Raw genomic sequence first — 21,540 nt, 5'->3', positions numbered from 1 at the left:
AAGAGGAGGTGGGGCACACTTCTGTTGGGATGTAAACTATTAGAGAAGAGGAGGTGGGGCACACTTCTGTTGGGATGTAAACTATTAGAGAAGAGTGAATAAAAAAAGCTGAACAGAAAGTGTACAGGGTAGCTGTACATCCAGAAAACGATGCAGCAGAACTATCATAGATATATACTAAAACTTATGTTTAAATATTTTTAAAACCTAAGAAAAAACCCAATAAATTAAATGAAATGCAGAGCATTAAAAGAATGGGATATATTTGGCAACATAGAGGAACATATGACTGATGTATGTTTAACAAAGAGTAATCTAAAACTTTGAAAAGTGAAAATTCGGGTACTAAAATATATTATTTGATTCTGTTCACAAGTAATGCTTTTAAAAGGTAAGCTGACAGAGTCAGACAGTAAACGTGGACTTTCTCATGAGAAAGTCCAGTAAACGTGGACTTTCTCAACAGACATAAAAAGTTTAGATGAACAATTTTTAGGAAAATTTATGATAGTGGAAAATTTGAAAACAGAACTGTGGAATGGTCATACAATTCTGTAAGTTTATTAAAACTATTGACCTGAACATTAACAAAGGATATTTGTAATATTTAAACTATACCTTGATGAAACAATAATGGTAATTATGATGATTATAATTAATAATAATATAATAAAACACACATTTGAAATTTCCACTCAGATCCAGTGCCTCTAAAATGCATTTTATAAGAATGAATTGATGGAAAACAGAGCACTTGGGATTTAAATATTTTCCTTGTATTTTCAATCTGAATAACAATATATATATATATATATAAAACTGAAGTATCTTTCTTTGGTACAAGCAAAAATACCCATTTTACCAGGAAAATAATGCTAGATTTCTAAGTGATGCGTATCTGTGGCAACAGAGAGCAGACCATCCGTCAGTGCACAACCATGCTTTCAAATCCCCAACACAATTGCAGCCGAGGAGACAATTGCCTTCCCAAGTCGTCATGGAAACAAACAAAGTGAAAGAGGTGTGTGCACACTCGATCAAACTTTTATGCAAAGAGCACAACAATGTCTTTAAAAATTTACCATAATTTTCTGTTTATATGAAGTGGACCTGAAACACAGGTAGTGCACAGTAATTGAGAATGAATACAAGAAATAACCAGGGTACATTTCATCAACTTGAAAATTTATTTTATCTCACACTTCAAATAATGAAAAATCTCATTTTTAATGTAAAGATTTAATAAATTTTAAGCATTTCTGGCTCAGGAAATAACAGAAATACAAAAACAATTATGCTGGAAGAGACGTAGGAACCATGACAATGAAATAAAAGGTGAGATCTAGATTGTATCTTGACGCAGTAGATAAAATAATTGATTAGTGAAGAAACTCACAATCTGAGTAAGACTTACAGCTGTCTTAGTAATATGTAACCATGTTGATTTCCTTTGTTTGATGCTAGATTTATGTCAACATTAGGAAAACTGGGCAAAAACCAGACATTGCTTTTTGAGCCATTTTCTTGAGCCCAAAATTATTCCAAATAAGAAGCTTACAAAGTCCATTATCAGCTTTGATCTATAAATAGACAAAAGCAATCTGATGGCTTAGCACGATTGTCAGTGTTCACCTTGGACAAATACAGAAAAATCTGATCCTAAGATCCCTAAGCCTCTATTTTCTCTATCCTCAGCAGCCACTGCATTCAAGAGAGCAAACCACACCAAAATGCGGTGACCATGATACTTCCTGTAATTATGGCAGTAATTATGAGCACTGCCAAATCATGCACTGTTAGGAATGCAGAAAATGAACATAGGATCTGTACCACTCTTCATGCACAAACCATGTCATTAATGCTTTTTGTATTCAAATGAATAGTCTGCTATTTTTGGAAATGCGCTATAAAACAGATATAAATGGTTGCTTTCTAAAATTTAACGAGTCATTCAAGCTGAAAAATAAATATGGATGTCAATATGACATTAGAGTTAGAAATGACCAGAGAGTTCAGTTTGCTTTACCTGAAACTGTGTGATCCTTCGAGTCTCTGGCTATTTTTACTCTTGCATGAGGAAAGATGTAGTGCATCGTCTTGCCATTCATTTGCAGAATCTAGGCCATAGAAGGGATTTGGTAAAAATAAGTTATAAAAACCCTTGAAATACATTATGAAGACGTACACTTGTTCAATTCAAAGCATACCAATTAAATCAATGAGAATATACCAGATGATTCTTGACTGATGGCAACTGAAGACTTTACACTCACACTGCATACTGCTTAAGTTAGTTTCTGAGTTCAGTATGGTGCTTCATTTACAACCCATCTCTCCTGAGGACTGACTTGTCTTATTTGGGAAATCAATGAGCATGTATATCTGTTTTTGAAGGATGTTTCAGACGACAGTGATATGTACTTATTATCGATGACAATGAATAATTTATATTTGAGAAATTCCAGCTCTTGATTTCACACTTGAAAGTCAGGAAATGGAAAGGCATTGTTAACTTTAAGTAATTAAATGAAACTAGTGGAGAAATCTCAGAGACTATCCCTCCCTTCCCATCAGATCCCTGACACCATACCTGGGTCTGTGACATATTTAAGGTGCTGAAATTTACTGTGAAAATTTTACTGAGAATATCTATTACATCCATGTTCAGAATAGTTCTGTTGAAATGAATAAAGACTTTGTTCATTCAAATGCTCCCTGGTTCTGTCCTTCTATTCAAAAGTTATGTGACTGGTGGGGAGATTTCTTGTTGCTACAGGAGCCCCTCCTGAAGCTGGGCAGCACTGAAGCTGCTGTTGTGTCTGTGGTTCCCAAACCATCACGCGACTCGACTTTCCTTTTAAATGTTTTTAGGTTTAACTGTTTGTTTTTAAATTTATTCTGTGTGTCTGTTATATCATATATTTTGATCCCATTCATTACCCATCCTGCATCCCCAACAAAATAAAAAAAATTAAGAGGAAAAGGAGAAAAATAGAGAAAAAGAAAAAATCTCGACATGGAGGTTGTAATGTGACACAGTGGGTCACAGTAAAGTCCCTTTGTCCATTTATCTTTACTTGCAAGTGTTCATTGCAAAGAGTTGATTGAGGCCTCTGGTTTCTACTACACTGTCAATGCTGGGCACTCACGGGGACTCCTCTTGGGTATCCTGTTGTTGAGATTATTCCTTAAAATTAGTGTATGCCACCTCAACCTTATTTTGGCGATTCTATGACTTTATAAATATTTAATGACAATTTAAGGCATACTAAGGCGACACTATTTTGCATTTAGGGTTTCTTTCTGTTTTCTATGTTTATTCTCTAGATAAAATTTCACAATGCATAAACTGCAGTTCTCAAGAACAGGCAGGGTTTTAGTGTGTTCATGATAGTTTTATCGGTGAATTATTATCACATTTTAACCGGTATCTGTGATATTGGGATTCTGAACATCTTCATTTCCATGGTTGTCTCCTTAGAATATCTCCACACAATTCTACAAATTTTAAGACTTTGCAACCAGGATCATGAGTTCACTTAGTAAAATATTAAATTTTATAGTTATGATTGCTATATACGAGTCAATAGAGAGCAGAATCACAATTGCAGGCAAATATTGACAGAGCCTCTGACAAATAGGCTTACAGGGCAGCTGTTTGTTGTTCTTGTACCAATATTATCAATAGCATGCCCAGGGAAACCGGAGGGTAAGTGATCCACCAAGGTGCTGGACTCTGCCACCACCATCTCCTGATGATTCTACATCATCAAGATTGCCACCTGCATAGATACCAGAAAATGCATTGCTCTTTCCTAACCACAAATATTTTTATGGGATGAGTCTACATATTTATGAAGTAATTACATTTGCATTAGTATAATTTTTATTTACACGTCCACTTTGAATAGCATAAATGCTTGCTATAGAGAACAGATGTCTGCCTGTTTCCCCACACTGTACTGTACACTGCACACCTACATGTCAGGGTATGTAGGGCAGACAGCTCTTGTGTTGTGTCATAATCAAAGACATAAGACATGGTTATACCAAAGCACTAGGAAAAGAGACTTTCTCCAGCTTTGTAGCAAGATAGCACTGGTAGTTTCATAGATGTCCTATGGCAGGAGGGGGCTTATTGATGACAATCTGAATGAACAGGATGCTTACCAAAGTGACTGGAGTCTATGGAAAGAAAACAGAGTGTGTACCTACAAATGAAAGAAAAGGTATGGTCCCTTCAGAAGAGGTTAATATACCTAAGGCAGGAGCTCCATGGGGTTTGCCAATGACATGAGCTTTACTGGGACAGTGGGGCATATTGTTAGAGACAACAAATGGTGACTTATTTTAGCAACCATCATCAAAGAATATCAATCCTCTTTATATAGAAAAACCTTAAAAATAAATAGGATTACATGATCTGTTTGTTTCACAAAGAACATTTAGATTTCCCTTGAATAGTACAAATATTAAAATGTACATATTTGCAAGGAAACAAATGCTGCATTGGTGAATTTGTAGTTAATATGATTATAAATCTAATACTTTTTTTCCAGAAATAGTCCTGTATCTATGTAGGGTTTTGTATACAAATTTTTATAGAAGACAAATTCATGTTTGAATTAGTCAGTTGGATTCTATCCTCTTTCCCCCAGAGCATTTTGTGAGAATAAATTCATGTTGTGTATGTTTCACGTAATAGCATCTTTGTTTATTGGTATCAAGAGCTCAGTATTACCTTTTATTACCAGACATGCAAAGAAGAAAATAAAATGAAAATGCTTCTAGACCGAAATAAAGTTCTTGATTTAAAGGAGAAACAGTATTTGAAGACAAATATCAACGCAGGAAAGCATGAACTTAACATGTAATTAAACTTTGAATGCTATATATTTAAGGCACATGTTATCTCCTATGTAGAATCCACTTAGAAAATGTATAAAGAAAAGCAAAGAAATTATTAACATAAAAATTAATATGTCTGCTACTTGTTGAAGGTGAGGCTGTGATTCACAAGGGGCGTGCAGGTTTCTGTGGCAAGCCATGCTCTCTGTCTCAGCTATTGGGGTACTCATATGGCTGTTCACTTTACAGTAGCTTATAACTTTATGATTTCATCATTGCATAATGTTTTATAGTTTAATTGATACTAATTCAAATTCATTTTTGCAAATGTAAGACTTCTATCAGCAATAAACTACATTATGATTGTTATGTTCATTTAACATGGATCTTCATCCTTCTGTTTGTTGAACTAGCTAGAATTTTATGAAATGATCTTCAATAAACCTCTTCTTTATTTTCTTACATTACACTAGTCTGTAAGTACATATTTAAAATGGTACTATATCCTCAAAGTTACTCAGCTACACATGGCAGTATCAGAAAACTAAAAACAAAATGTTATTTGCAATACATGTATTTTGTCTTTCTAAATAGAATAGAACAGATTTTCAAATTCATTGGAATAGATACAGATTACCTGCATGTATTCTCAGACAACATTATGTAACAATTTAGTTAAAGAACTCTTGAATATTCATAGAAGAGTGTTTGATTGCAAGGTGAATTTAGATTTGTGGTTTCTATAGCAGCTGTTATCATTTTCTTAACATATTTAGCATTCCATTGACTTTGTTCAGGCTTGTAGAGAGCACTAAGCTACAGAGACCCAGAAGGACAATAAATGATAACTATATTGGTTTCATTATTGTGGAAATTCCTAGCCAGATCTTTATGATGAGAATCAAAGCATAACTATAAATACAATGTTAAGAGTAACAAAAAATACAATTCAATATAATGACATATTAAGATGCAAAAGACCCAAAAGTATGTAAAGATTTAGTCAATATTGTCCTAAATAATAATATGTTAAAAACAAGAAAAGAGAATCTTTACAATATTACACATATGTATATTGCACAATGTTCTTGCAATCTCTTTAAGTAGCTCCATGTATTTTCTTTTCATTCATTACCAGAGATGGTATATCCATAAAAATAATCATCTATTGCATGAATGAATCATTTAAGTTGTCTGTTAGAAACATCACAATGTGCAACAAACTGATAAAACAAAGTACTATTTTCATGAAATTACCCAAAGGAAACACTCTTGAACTTGACTGATAATTATTTTGGTTAACAGACTCGCCTGTTTTGGGATTTTGACTCTTGTTGTGAACAATTCCAGGAGACTGTAAAACTGCTCACTTACCTGCTCTTGATGTTGACTGAGGGGTCTAGAGTGAACCAATCTTTCTGGCAATTTCCGGTCCAGACCATGGCTATTTTCCAAGCGAGACTCCCTGGGTTTATCAAACCAATCCGTTTCCTCCCGACGCAAGTGGTAGGCTTTGGAGACCAAGGAAACATCATACATTGCGACTGCAACTGCCACAGGTGGTAGAGGGGAGCAAGTGCCTGCAGCATTAGCATGCACTGGGCGTGTGGAGCACAGCATGCATCTCAGACATAACCTGCGTCAGAACTAGACCCGTTTCCAAGAGTAGCTACAGAGTTTCGGGAAACAGAATAATCTAAAGAAAATGAGGCACACATAGGCACAACATCTCATAGTAAAGAAAACAATACAAAGTTACATTTATAAGTCAGTATAAATGAAATTTAGATGACAATAAGAAACAAAAGTATATGAGGACAATTTCATTCAACTGAAGTCCATCAGTTCCTACATAGATACCTTACCCTGCAACCCACCATGCATGACCGATGTCAACAGGAAACGTACTGTGTGCATATGCAAGTGTCTCTTAACTTTCCACTTTTGTGTAAGTCAAGCAGTAGCATATGGCTCCTGGCTACAACACTGAGTGAATATATTTTTGGAAAAGTATGACATTTCTTTGACAATCATAAGTGAACAAAAGCATTTAAAGCTAAGATCCTCTATGTGTTATTGTGAGAAACATGTGTACTACAAGAAGTTTAGAGCTTAATAATAAAAATATATCTAAAATACATATATATATGAGGATCTTTAATATAAATAAAATTGTGATTATCTGAATTTTAGCACTGACTTAGGAATTTGACAACTACTTTTTACTAACTTACCACTGTGATAAAACTTGATAGTATATTTTGAAATTTTAATCACATTTAAAACATTCAAATATAAATTTAAAATTTTCACCTAGTTAAATCAGAACTTTCCGAATTTCTTTAGCATATTGCAAAGTGTCAATTGTACTGAACAGCTAACACTGAATAGGCATATATTACTTCTTGGCATTCCTTGGCTATATTCTTGTCCCCTCAGCAATTAAAAGCCTTTGGAAACAATTGGTGCTTCTCAAGTGACAATGAAATGGCCTGTTCCCTTGCTCAACCTGGTACATGATGCTTTCAATATTGTTTTCTTTAAATGGTAGCTTCTAAAATGCCACAGACGGAGCTCTCTTGTCCATGTTGTTGAAGGCGGCTTCCTGTGTCTACTTTAAAAATCTCTCCAGAGACCGCCATTTCCAGCATTTACTGGCTGGTAGAACAAGACAGCCGGTGTGTGCATCTCTGTTCAGCTGCACATCGGTGGCCTTGCACACCAGCAATCCTCAGCCACACCACCTCTCCCAAGTACACATGGAATGGGAAGTGGCATTGAATGGTTCCACCAATTTTAGAGCTGATGCCTGGGTTGTGACTACATATACTCTTGGCTGATTTTCCCATTGGACTAGCAGCTGCTTGAAGAGGAAATTTATAATTCTTTTGTTATTTTCTCCTCCCACTTATTGGAGCATAGTGTTTAATAAAGTATCCCAGAATGAGTGAAACATAGACTTATTTGTCATCATCTAAAGAAGAAGTTAAGCATCATAGTTATGATAGTTTTAGATAAATTACTTCTCTTTATACCTTTTTATAGCCATCCAATATTCTTTTCATAATCTACTTGATAATTATTGTTCTTGACCACAGTAGTAATTTGAAGCTGAGTGAATAAATTTACAAAATTATTCAGTATAACAAATGCTTGATAAATAAAACAATAAACCAGATAGTCATCAGTCAGTGAACTTACTAGATTATAGTTAACTTCACTTAGGAAAAAATAATTTTGTATAGGTATTAAATATATTTATCATTCAGTTTTAGGGGTTTGCTTTTTCCTAAATAAAGGATGGGCAGGGATGGTGGTACATGCCTTTAATCCCAGCACTCGGGAGGCAGAGTAAGGTGGAACTCTGTGAGTTTGCGACTAGCCGAGTCTATAAGAGCTAATTCTAGGACAGCTAGGACTGTCACAAAGAGAAACCCTGACTCGAAAAACCAAAAATAAATAAAATAAAATAGAAAATAAAGTAAATTTGATCATGCTTTCAACACGTGGTTATCCTGAATAATACAGGCTTCCATTTGAACATGTAACTCCCCATATTGCATTTTAAATACGACTGTTTAAATGTGTTTTAGGGGTCTCTGGATTTTACAAATATGACAGAACCTCAACCTGATCCAATTTTTATCAGTTTATCTCCAATTCTGATAACTTATTTTGATTTATGTTATTTCTAATAACAGTCTCCTATGTAACTGAGCAAAAAAGGTATCTGCCGCCTTTTATAGGACTATAGTCTCAACCTAAGCCACCAGGCAGAGTGACTCTGCTTCTGTGTCACATCTGTCTTCCTCATGGAGCAGCAGGTCTGCTGAGTCAGCTGCTCCTAATTGTTTGCGTTTGATCTGCTGCGGTGGAACTATATTACAAACGAATCTTAGAAAATGTAAAATGTATGTTCCATGCTGATTCAAGTAATTTTATTTGTTTTCCTATCACTACAAAAACTTCAAGTATTTGCATGATATACAAACAATGAAAACCATTTTACATTTTACTTTGCACATATTCTAAAGATACCCAGTATAATGCAATAACAAAGTTACTAATGAAGTTCAATTTGTTATAGCCTTTCACCTAGTTATGCATCGATAGTCTTTATGAATGAATTTCGTCTGCTTCATTTTAAAATATATTTTAGTTCTCAAATTTCCATCCAATTTTACATTTTTTTTTTGCTTTGGCACAATCTTTATTTGCCTCAAAACTGTATAGGATGTGTGTTATCTTATCATGTTATCATCAAACAAAAGTTCAGTCAGTGATTACTTCTATAAACAAAATCTAGAAATAAAAATACTTTGTTAATTTTATATGTATGGAATCAAATAAATGTCACATTTTGGGCTAGTTACAAACATTCACATGTCCAACATCAAGTTACAAATCTACCACATTTCTGAGGAATAATACTATTTGTCGAATTCTTTCCAGATAATTGTCACCTTTGTGTACATATCCCTTAGGTATTGAGTTGCTCCATAATTCCAAGAGAGTTGGTTTTATTTTTATAGATAAGGCCATCGATGGCTTCTCATCCCTTTTCTCAGCCATTCTACTTGTGTACAATGAGGGTAAGATATGTACTAGACGAAAACAATAACTGTTTCCACATAATGTCATAATGCCAGGTAAGTTAACTGGATTATTTCAAATACTGGCCTAGGTCAGACAGAAATGTTTTACTTAAACAATAAATTGTCAATAAAAATGGTCAACCAATCAGCCTGTAATGAGAAAAACCAGGTTTGAAAGAAACTTGGTGATCAGAACTTCATAAGCAACATAAACGGTTTTTACCTCAGGCCCACAGACCACCGCCCCCCCCTTCGGTTCAGTCAACGGTCTCTAAATCAAATCTGTGTCTACATCAGAATAAAAAAAATTTTATTCATAAAAACATGTTTTGATGTGAGTTTTTACTGAGAAAGATTCAAATGGGAGAATATTTGCTGTGGGATGTCTTTCTATACACTCTGAATATATGTTGCTCTCATTGGTTGATAAATAAAGCTGCTTTGGCCTATAGCAAGGCAGAATAGAGCCAAGCAGGAAATCCAGACAGAGGTAGAGGAGAGAAAAGATGGAGTCTGGAGATGCCAGTCAGCCTGCCTCTGAGGAAGCAAGACATGTAGAATATGAGCTACCAAGCCATGAATTGTGTGGCAAAGCATAAATAAAAGATATTGTTTAATTTACTTGTAAGTGTTAGATAATAATTATCCTGAGCCATCGGCCAAACATTTATAAATAATGCTAAGTCAGGAACCGGTGGGCAGGAGAGAAACCTCTGATTATAAATATTCATATCATTTTAGTACATTTTAGTATCCAAATGAAGTGATATTTGCATTTGTTTAGACATGGTTTATTTCCAGGGCTTCAGCTCTGTATCTATTCAAATATAAACCAATATACAAGACGGGTATAGTGGCTCATGTCTTTGATACAAGCATTTCTGGGCCTGAAATTGGGGGATCACCATCAATTTAGCTAGTGTGACCTGAATAGTGATTTCCAGGTCTGTGTGAGCTACAGAATAGGATCTATCTTTAAAAAAAAAAACTTAATAAAAATGTTAGATGAATAAGTCAAATTATTTATCTAACATTATAGGCTTTACATAATAATTTAAAATCTCTATATTTCTCTCTATATTTCTATAAAAATTTCCAAATTAAAACAACTGTAGTGTCATATGTACTTGTTCAACCAAAAAAGTAGCAAGATGCCTTTGGGCAAAAAGGAAAAGCAATGAAATTCCAAAGGGTTGCAGGAAGGATTAGATGCCCAGGCCTAGACTCCAGACAGTTACATCTGAAAAAGCAGTGTAATATTTTTCAGTTTTAAATAGAATTTTTATATAAAAATTTCATACTAAAATTATTTTTAATATCATGATTAGAGCTAAACTTTCTAATGCATAATAGTAAATGTACATATTTGTCAGCAATAATCTTCATGATAAAGGAAGATGAAACACATCTATTCAATGAGAATGATAAAATTTTGTGTTATGCTAACATCAAGCAGTTGCAAAAGCTCTCGGCAAGAGAATCATAGCGTCTGATGTTCAAACACTCATCTCCATTACAAAGTGGAACCAAATATTACTCAATGGCTCTAATTCTTAGTGATTTTATTAAAATTTATTAAATATGTCAAAATATAGTATTAAAGTGCAAAGAACCATACAATGAAAATCTTCCCAGTTATGTATATTAAGGATGACCATATTTTATTGATATAATTATGTAATACTTGTCTAAAAAAATCAGACACAAAACAAATCAAGCCAACACTCATGAAACAGAAGAAAACAAGAAACTTAAAATAATCAAAGAGAACCATGCCACCAAGTCTACACACAGGGAAGTACACATACAGGAAATAAAACTGAAATAAACATGCACAAGTTGCACCAAGAAAGATGGACTACATTTTTGAAGAAAGAAAATTAAACATGCAGAGAGATACACGTTGGAGTTTGGTGAGTAACAGGGTAGGCTGAGGCCCCATTTACCTTCGCTGTCAGACATAGCGTGTTGGAAATCATCCATGATGAACGCTATGTCACGGTCATACCCTCTTGTCTGTGACTCTTCTCTCATGTGTTGCTGAACTTCGGGCAGTGAATGACTCGATCCAAACTGATCCCTGGTGTCTGCAGATATCGGGGGCAGTGGTCCAGCGGCAGCCCTGGCCATTCCCATTGGCTGGCCAACAGGACTGAGGGGGCTTTCTTCCTCCGAGTTCTGAGCCACAATTGGTATTCTTCCTCGGCTCTGGCTGATGGGTAAACTGGTGGGCTTAGTTCTGGAAGAAGATGACGAGTGGCTGAAGGAGACATCGAGAGCTTCGGCCTCTTGAGCTTTCAGTCTTAACGATGAGCTGGAAGAATCCCTCTTAATCGATAAATCAAGCCCATAGACAGAAGAAGGTCTCGAGGAAGGCCTGGACCTGCTTCCGCTGCTGTATGGTTTATCTGCTTCATCCTGTAGAGCTGACCTGATGCTGTTTCCTAATGTGCCCAGTCCTGACCCAAGTGATGAGCCCATGAATTTCTGTTGATCTGTAATATTTTTTCTGAGACCAAATGTGATATCATCTTGAAGAAGCCTTGCCCTAGAAGAAATACCACCAATAGATGAAGTGCTAGAACTCATATAACTTGGATAGTCGGGTTCAAGATCTCTGCTTTCTTGAATAGGTGAAAACTTGGACATTTTAGGGTCAATTAACGATTTCTTATGCTTTGACTGCTTTTGGTAGAGTATGGCTGGTGGCAATTGTTTGGCTGCTTGCTTTTCAAGGGTGAGTCTACTGATGCTATACTTTTCAGACTTGGGGAAATGTCTATAGCTAGTATCGGCGTGGTAATAATGTGAAAGACCAGCAAGGTGGTCGAGGCTCTCGGTGCCTCTGCGGAATTCTTGCTTAATCTGGTGTTTCAGAAGCTTTAACTCGTAAGGATCCTCCATCGGGTCCTCCTCTGCCTTCACATAGCTGTGCAGTCTGGAGGAAGTCTGCAAAGGTGCTAGGAAATCGGTCACTTCCTGAGACCTGCGGGTCTCGGTGGTTCTAAGGAGACGGTCTGTTTTGGGCAGATCTTTCTCATGGAGGCTAAATGCTGTGCTTAGTGCCGCTGTTCCTTTGGTAATCTCTCCAATGTCATCGATTAGGACGTAATTCCTTGAAGTGTGGTGGTCCATATCTGCATAGAAAGAGTCTGCAGAGATGCTTGATATTGGACTGCTCACCATGCTGCTCCTTTCTTCCAGCCCTATTCTCAAATCTAAGCTATTGTACTTACTCCCGAGGTGGGAAACGGCGTACGTACTGTCAGTCGAAACGGGAGCGATCATCAGGGGCTGGTTGCGAATCACTTCATAGTTGGACGTTATCTTGGGTTCCAAATACAATGTCGTCTGCCGAGGCTTCTGCTGTATCACCATCATCTGTGACGGTAACTGATAAGATGGTTGTGGGCTTGGAGTGGGCTGAGCTTGGGGTGTGAAGGACATGGTGGCCACCGCTTGGAAGGCTGGTTGAGTCTGATAAGGCGACACTTGCTGATGGTACAATGTCTGCTGTTGAAAATGAGATTGTTGAGTATACGGGGTGGGTGCTTGGGTGGGAAGAGCCGGTGAGGAGTACTGGTATTGTGTGTAAGGGCTCGTTGGAGGAACCAGTTGGGCTTCCGTTTGGGTTTGGGGTGGTATGAACTGGCTGAATTCAGTTTGAGGAGCTGTCCTTGGCCGCTCAAGGCCGTGCTGACTTTCTATTCGGCTTGGTCTGGTGCTGCTGACCTCACTGTCCGACATGTAATCCCGGTCCTCGGCTACCCCCTGCAGGTAGGCACGTTCTCTCTTTTCTCGCTCCTTCAGCAATGCTTCTTTTCTCCTGTTAATCCCCATCTCTAAATACCGTAGCTTGGCATCAATCTCCTTTTCTTCTTCATCAAGTTCTGCTTGCTTCTTTCTAAGCTTGGCAGATTCCCTTTCTACGAGGTCGAGCTCTCGGTCTATGTCCTGGAGAATCTTGGCTCGAGCCATGGTGTTAGTTCTGCACATTCTTCTCCTGGACGCAGTGCCCATTGTACTGTAAGCGGACTGTGTTCCCGTAGTAGCCTCCTCGGGAGGGGGGTTTGGCAGTGTTCTCTTGACTTTTTTCTGGGTTCCGGAGGCTGTCATGGTTTGAGAACCTTTGGTCTACAATCAAGTAAACAAAACATTGTATTTTACTATCAAATAAGAAAATAAAGGCCAGAAGTAAACTACATAAATTCTACTCGAATAACTGAGTTCACATACACTGTGGTATTATAGCATAGTAAAATTAAAATTTCACCCATATTTCAAAAGTTGATCGCAAATAAAATCAGTGAAAATTTTTCTTTGTAAATTAGTTTTTTATAATCATAATGTCTGAAACATTTCAGGGGAGTTAGGGCAAACTCTTATTTTAGGCAAGCTAACATTTTAGTTTTGCTCCTAGAAGAACTCTTTGCACACTCATTTTCAATCCAACTTATTAAATATAAGGTTGTTTATTTAATAGATGATCATTGTAACTGTGTTGCTTGTCTGAAATGCAATATACATTTGTTGGAGATGTTTGTCTTCCTTCCCCATTTTACATTGTACTATCTTGCAATTTTCAGTGTCTCCGTGATTATTTGGATTCCCACGCCCTTTAAATTTTGCTACTCTTTAGCAACTCTACTTTCTTCTGAGTGTTTTCAAAAATTTGTAAGGGCAAAGATAATTTACTTCATAAAAGATTATTGTAGCTAGTTTCAGTCAAGTAAAACAATAACTGTTTTTTGTTTGTTTGTTTTTTAGACAGGGTTTCTCTGTAGCTTTGGAGTCTGTCCTGGAAACTATCTCTTGTAGACCAGATTGACTTCGAAATCACAGAGATCTGCCCGCCACTGCCTCCACTCCCGAGTGCTGGGATTAAAGGTGTGTGCCACCAAGCTGCTAACAATGGCCTTCTAAAATAGCATGTGAAGTACTTTTTGTTTAGTTCACCAATTTGACATATACTTGCCTTTTAATAGGCAGAAGTCTTGAGAGTCATAAAATCAGAATAGCTAGAGACACCACGAGAGATCATTTATAGCTAAATATGCTGATGTTCTCAAAGCTGTCTGTGTGTCAGTAGCATGCTGAAGTTGGAGCCTAGTCTTCTCTGTACTTATCTATGTTTTTTAAGAGATGCCATATTCCTTTCTCTTTAGCAATCCAAAGAAATAATTCCTACCCACCCTTCAGTCATCATACATATAAGACAAAAATGGGTGATACTTGCCGCTATGAGTTTTGGAAATAGAATCTCATTTCCTTACTGTTCCTTATTTTGTTATTATAACAACATTATTCCTTATTAATTAGATCATATTTGTGTAGGCCTCCACACTTTTGTTACTTTCGAACATCCTTTCATAGTTCACTTCCTTCATGTTTCTCATCTGCTCTCCTGCATAGGTTTTATGAAATGTGGATAAGGCACATTTCCAACGCAGCTGTTGTGCACATTACTACTCTTTACCCCCATTCTGTCCATTTTATATGCAAAATTAATCCAGGAAGTTGATATGAAAGTCAAACGAGACAGCTGTTTTAGTACTATAGGTATCCATTAACTACTATTTCAAAAATATTATTTCTTCTGGACTTTGCAGCTTCCTGATAAATTTGCACTTAATATATTTTAGACTGCTATGTTGTCAAAGAATGCCTCACTGTTGCTTAGCCTGACTACACAACAGGTCATGAATGTGGAAACTCACTTGCCAACACATTAGCTGGTGTGAGGCAGGGTGTGAGATGGGGGAGATTTTAGTCTCTCAGGTCAAGAGAGACTATCATGATAAGTGATGCTATTTTGGGGAAAATTTATTTTATGTGCATGTGTGAGTGCTTACATGTACGGGTACTATGTGCATGCCTGGTGCCCACAGGGCCCAGAAGTATGAATGCCAGATCTAAAGTTAACTTTCATCAATTCTAAAGCTATTCAAATCCCTTATTAAATGACAACAAGCTGTCTCCATGGGAGTGTACCTTGACAGCACAGGATTTGTCATGATCTTCCAGTTAGGTGTTTATAGCTTTCTGTGGTAAAATGAAAGCAGTGAAACAAACTATACTTTAAAGTATGCATTGACCACATTTTATTTCTGTAGGTACCCATGAACTATTATTTCAAAAGAACAAAAAAAAATCAAGAAGAATTATGACTCAGATAACTGTCGCAAACAAATAGCACAACAAAGCAAATGCAATCTCACATTTAATTTCTAGATTTATAATTCTAAAAAGTGAATGGTATAAAAGTTAGTAAATCAAGACATTTCTCAATCAGGCCCATTCATTCATTCATTCATTCATTCATTCATTCAGGGGAAAGAGTTAGTTATCAATGTGCTGACTTGATATAAATGTAATGGTCAGTATAGTTCTCATTCTTTTATCCACTGGAATATTAAGATATAAGTTGTATTTTAAACATTTTATGAAGACTTCTACAAACATGAGTATATTTCCCTTCAAGTAAGTAACAATTGAGTCTAATGTTCTGATTCTAGGCTGCCATATTCTAATATATCAGATAGCAATAATCTTGATCTTGTTTCCAAGACAGCAGGTCATATTCTGAATGTATTAGGTTAGGGGAGGTGAGCACTGAAGGCTTTACTGTCTAACAGAAGAAGTTTCCAGGAACAACTCTTTCTAGTATACTGGTTTTGCAGCACTGAGTAAGAGTGAGTCATCTCTTCTACCTTGTAGACAGACAATAGCAGTGGACAGGTCAGTGTTTACCCACTTTTCATTCCTTACACAAAAGATTGGGTTATCTGCTTTGAATATAACTACCTTCAGTGTGCAATCTGAAAAGAACTAACTGTCATTTGCAACCATAGCCTTGACAAGGACTTCTTGAGCTTTTCACCACTGTCATGTTCTTTATAAAATACAGCTACCACTGATTACATTGAAATTGTTGGGAGAATAAAAAGTAAGTCCTGTAGAAAAGTTACTCTGGGGATGAAAATGAGAGATCATCTTGAAAAGAGACAGGATCATGAACTCTATTCAGGGCACAAAATCACGTGGGTGAGGCAGTTTAATGAGTTGGAGGAAAGGAAGGTGGAAGAAACACTGTGCTAAGTGAATCAGTCCTGTCTGTTCAGCTTTAGGTTTATTTTAGAAAATATGGAGGGTCAGTGTTAAGACATCTGTTTGTTTTTTAGCAGGAATAAGAATGTCCATTAAATTTTTAGTCTTCATTTTAAATAGATTCATTAGATTGTTAATAGCTGAGAAACTAAGGTTTTGAGGTACAGTTTTGAGTCAGTGCTATAAAGAAGACTGTTCTACCTTACACCCACTGAGATGCCATTCTAGGGGGGGAACACATAACCATGGCCAGTTGTACAAAGGCCAGAAGACCATAGACTTTTAAACAATGAAAGAAGACGTGGGGGGAGAGTAAAAAGGTCTTCAAGATAAGCTCCAAAGCTAGTCCTTGGTGATGTCCTTTAATCTCAGCACTTGGGAGACAGAGGAAGGTGGATCTCTGTGAGTTCAATGCCAGCCTGGTCTACAAGAGCTAGTTCTAGGACAGGTCTCCAAAGCTACAGAGAAACCCTGTCTTGAAAAAACAAAAAAAGGAAATACAAATCAGGTTACAGGGCAGAGGAGAAGCATTGCTGTGTAAAGTGTTTGAGGGTCTGAACTTGATCTCCAAGGAACCACATAAAAAGCTGCTCACGAGCAAGAGTTTATAACCTAAGCACGATGGAAACAGAAACAAGTGGACCCCTGGACTTCTGGACCCCTGGGAATCTATGGTAAACAACTCTGTCTGGGCCAGTGTGCTCTAGGTTCTGCAATGGAGCTTGTCTTAAAAATAAGATGAAGAGCAACTGGAAGGACACCCAATACTGACTTCTTACACACACACATACACACACACACACACACACACGGATACACACATGCACACACATACATGCACACACAACTATACTATTGCACTACTACTTTCTTAGGTAGCTCTTGGTGTCTCTAAGATATAGTAGGAAGCTATCATTATATCACTTGAAAGACATGGCAATGCATTTCTCATTTTATAAACATATAAATAAATACAATCATGAAAATTATCCTGTATCTTGACTTTGCAGTTTTATTTTCCTGTTAAAGTGGAAAGATTTCTATGAACTGCTTTTTTTTTCTTTTAAGAGACAGAGAGGATTTATTTTAAACAGTGTGAGTCAACCAAAACTGCTGACGAATAAGACATTTGGGTAGTGTAATGGTACAGTTTTCTAGAGAAAATGTATTCTCTTTTGTGTTAGTCTATGCAGTATGCTAGGAGGTGAGTTAGAAGAACATATAGAGTATTGGACCTCAAAATCAATCTTCGCTTTCAGTTTGAGAAGGGAAAAAGTAACAGATATTTCTGTGGGACAATACTCTTGCATCCTGTAAAGATTGTCACTTGTATTTGTTGAGTAAAACACTGATTGGCCAGTAGCCAGGCAGGAAGTATATGCAGGGCAACCAGACTAGGAGAATTCTGGGAAGAGGAAAGGCTCAGTCTACAGTCACCACATAGACACAGAGGATGCAAGGTGAAAATGCTGCAGTAAGAAAAGGTACCAAGCCATGTGGCTAAACAGGAATAAGAATTATGGGTCAATTTAAGTTGTAAGAGCTACTTAGAAATACACCTGAGTCGTATGTCAAATGGTGTTATAATTAATATAGTTTCTGTGTGATTATTTGGGTCTGGGTGGCCGGGAAATATAAGCGCAGTCTCTGTCTACAAGATACAGAAAATTCAGGGCCAAAACAAATGGATGGGTTTTAAGCAGGTGTTTCTGGAGGGAAATGTATAACATATAAGTTTTCAGGGAAATTCAAGGATCATCTGGCTTCATTATCAGCAGATAATGCAACAGTGCCTATGAGTAAGATCAGATTCAGGGCCTTTTTGATACAAGCTTGGAGAGGAAAACTAGAAAAAGAGGCAAATATATATGGGAACTCATAATACAAAACTTTAAATCTGTGTTTATACTAAAGTCTCAAACCCTCTGTGCCATTCTCTCACAGACTGCAAAAGCAACCCTGGTTCTTACATCAAGGTCAAATTGTCTAGGAGCACATGAAATGCAGAGGAAACCATCAGAGTGTCAGTATTCAGTCCCTGGCTCTCGCTTGTGATACTGTCCACTGGGTAGTAATCAGTCTGACTTTGTCTAGGAGAAAACAGTTGAATCTAATTTCTTCCAGCGACCAGGCAGCTGTCACAGGAGGTAACACAAAGGCGATAGACATCATCCATCTTCTCAAGGAGGTCAACAAAATAGTTCTGGTCATAGGGATGGAAATGTAGCTCATGGCCCTTCATGGTGTGCACACACACCACACACACGTACATGTGTGTGATCAGCCAATGTTTCCTAACCTTCTTATTTATCTATTGGAAACAGGTGTTTCTCTTCATGGTATAGCATACACACCACACACATGTATGTGTGTGTAATTAGCCAGTGTTTCTTAACCTTCCTACCAATCTATTGGAAACAGGTGTTTCTCTGCACTGGGCAACTGTTTTGAACTTTTGAGGATATTTATCTATACCTATGACCTTTATCTACCACACATAATATAAAAATCAATGTTGTCATGTATTACCTACCAATCATCTCCTTAAGTAGCCTTTAGCTAATACTCACAGATATTAGAAAATGTTCTCAGGAAGAGATCTTTGCTATTTTTGATTAATTCTGTCTCCTGATGTGGAAACAGCTACTCTTTTATGTCTCTCTTTCTGCTTTATTTTGAGTGGGAAAACATATTTAAAATAACAAAACAAACAAAAACCTGTTCCTACGGTGCCTTGGAAAGACAGGAGTGGGATAAACTAATAAATAAAAAAGAGTCTGTGTTACAGTAATGATCTGATAAAAAAAATGAAGCAAGAATGTACTAGACGATTTTGCCTCATTATCAATTTGCCCCATGATAGTAAAACACGTTCACCTCTTCTGACTAATTTTCCCATGAGCAGGTTGCTAAACTGTCAGATCACCTACCCGTTTAGGCCTTTTTGAAGGAAGCTGTTTTGCCCCCCACCCAATCTTTCTCCTCTTCTTCACCTTGTTTTGGCTGCAATGATGACTTGTGAGGCCCTCATCAAAGTTCAGACTGACATGGGGCTGATCTTTCAGCAACCAACATTGTCAGATAATTAAGGCTTTTGTTCTTTATAATATACTTAGCATTGATTACCTTGTCACAGAAACAAGATGCCTCATCAAATTCCTGGGAAACCTTCAACTGCTGCTGAAACTATGAAAACTAGCATGAATGAAACTGTCAGTCTGACTGGAACCTTCATAGATTTTAGACTTCATTAAAGGCTATCTATCACTAGGTTTAAAATAAAAATTAATTACGCAATTAAGTACACATGAAAACCTTAACCATGTACTTATTTACTTTGCAGATCAATACTGGAATTACTCAGTGAGATCAGTTGTATAGTTAAACTTAGTTTTAAAATCAGAAAATCCCAGCCTTCAAACAAAATCATTTAAGAAACAAAGAGGTCGAACAAAAACGCATCTGAAATCTAAGGGCAATTAAAAACACCGCTGGGAACATCGTAACAAACACTAAACACTTGCGTGTTCCTCACTATGCTGAAGGCTGAGACGGTAATGATAAGATGTGATCTGTACCCTTTACTTCTGGAAACCGTACAGAATCTAAGAACAGAAATCACTTTCTGTTCCCTTTGAATATGGGAATAGGCCTTTTTCTTCTTGCTAAAAAGCATAATTAACATATTCTTCTAATCTCTGACCTTATTTCCCTCAGGTCTGGATACAAAAAAAATAATTATAAGCCCTCATGCCTCTAAATTATTATTCAGAAAGTGGAAATGTGTAGGGATTTTGGCTCCTCCAAGCAAGGCAACTGTATAAAACATAAACCTGGTCGCCATGTTCATTTAGCTTTGAGAGGTCATGTGAGAACATGATGATGAAGTAGGTGAGCCTAGGAACAACAGAAGGAAACTCTTGCTTCACTTCTTCCCAGTGCGACGGAGGGCAAGCGGAATTAACTCTGAAGTCACAGTAGAAACACTAAGAGGCTTTCCTGTCTCCACTGAGGGCAAGTGGAATTTAACCCTGAAGTCACAATAGAAGCACTAAGATGCTTTCCTGTCTCCACGCCTGTCCATCTACAGGAAGACTTGTCAGTTTTTGAGACAAGATATAGCAGTTGAGTATAGAGTCAAGAGCATGTCCTCCAGGTGTGCCTTTAGTTAAGCGGTCACAGAAAATCTTTATCTTCTTCGCTGTCCTCCAGTTCCACAGGTTTAAAGGAAGGAAGACGCTAAAATTCTACATATAGAAAATTGGGCTGCAGCCCAATATTAATGAATGCTTTCATGATCAAAATACTAGAAAAACAGTACTAACATAAGGGGAAGATCTTCAAATTATGGGAAAAATCAGATATTTATAAAATCTTGAATGTGTACTACTGATAGGGAGAATTTATCCTTTGTGAATGGAACTGAAATTGACCAGAGGACAGCTTAATTGTAAAAATCTAGAGACAATAATAAAAATAAAATAATAATAATAATAATGTGTGAGAAGCTAAATTACACTCTTCTGGCAAGAGAAGAGTACAAACAAAGCAATAGGACACACTTAGAGGTCCCAGAACGAGTTCTCTATGTTGCCAGCAGACTGAAACGCACTCAGTGTTCTATCAGACATCCTTAAGCTTTCCCTTACTGCACCTTGTGTCCCAGTTTGCTTTGTTTTGCTGCTGAGATCCGTTGTTTTTGGGCTGAGCAGCCAAGCAGAAAACGAGTTTCTACCTCACTGGACAGAGTATGAGAGACACCAGTCTGTGTCACCTTCATTGCCTTATATATTCTGGAAAGTCCCAAAGAGATTAATTTCTTCTTTTTCCAAATATTTATGAAGCATTTTTAAAGCACTCTTAGAACTTTTGTTAAGGTGATATATCCATGTACATCTATGTTTCTATCTTCTCCTTCTCTCCCTTTTCTATCGATTCAGATGTCTTTATCGCAAGGAAGGAAACAATATATATGCTGTTTCTAAGGATT

General features: G+C 36.9%; 1 protein-coding gene across 4 annotated transcripts in view; it reads right to left on the bottom strand.

Annotated features, from left to right (window-relative positions):
• The window catches only part of Pclo (piccolo presynaptic cytomatrix protein), a 293,606-nt gene that overhangs the window by 96,375 nt on the left and 175,691 nt on the right, over nucleotides 1-21,540 (bottom strand). For all 4 annotated transcript variants that reach the window (XM_013350428.2, XM_013350429.2, XM_013350430.2 and 1 more), the window contains 3 exons: nucleotides 11,390-13,577; nucleotides 6,223-6,359; nucleotides 2,027-2,117 (listed from right to left, as the gene is read on the bottom strand). In XM_013350428.2, coding sequence (XP_013205882.1) covers nucleotides 2,027-2,117; nucleotides 6,223-6,359; nucleotides 11,390-13,577 — 2,416 coding nt within the window. The remainder of the gene's footprint in view (nucleotides 1-2,026; nucleotides 2,118-6,222; nucleotides 6,360-11,389; nucleotides 13,578-21,540) is intronic.

The sequence above is a fragment of the Microtus ochrogaster genome, chromosome 26, assembly GCF_000317375.1.
Source record: "Microtus ochrogaster isolate Prairie Vole_2 chromosome 26, MicOch1.0, whole genome shotgun sequence".
NCBI classification, from domain to species: Eukaryota; Metazoa; Chordata; class Mammalia; order Rodentia; family Cricetidae; genus Microtus; species Microtus ochrogaster.
The sequence above is the reverse complement of the archived record's forward strand: the minus strand, read 5'-3'. Positions and strand labels throughout refer to the sequence as shown.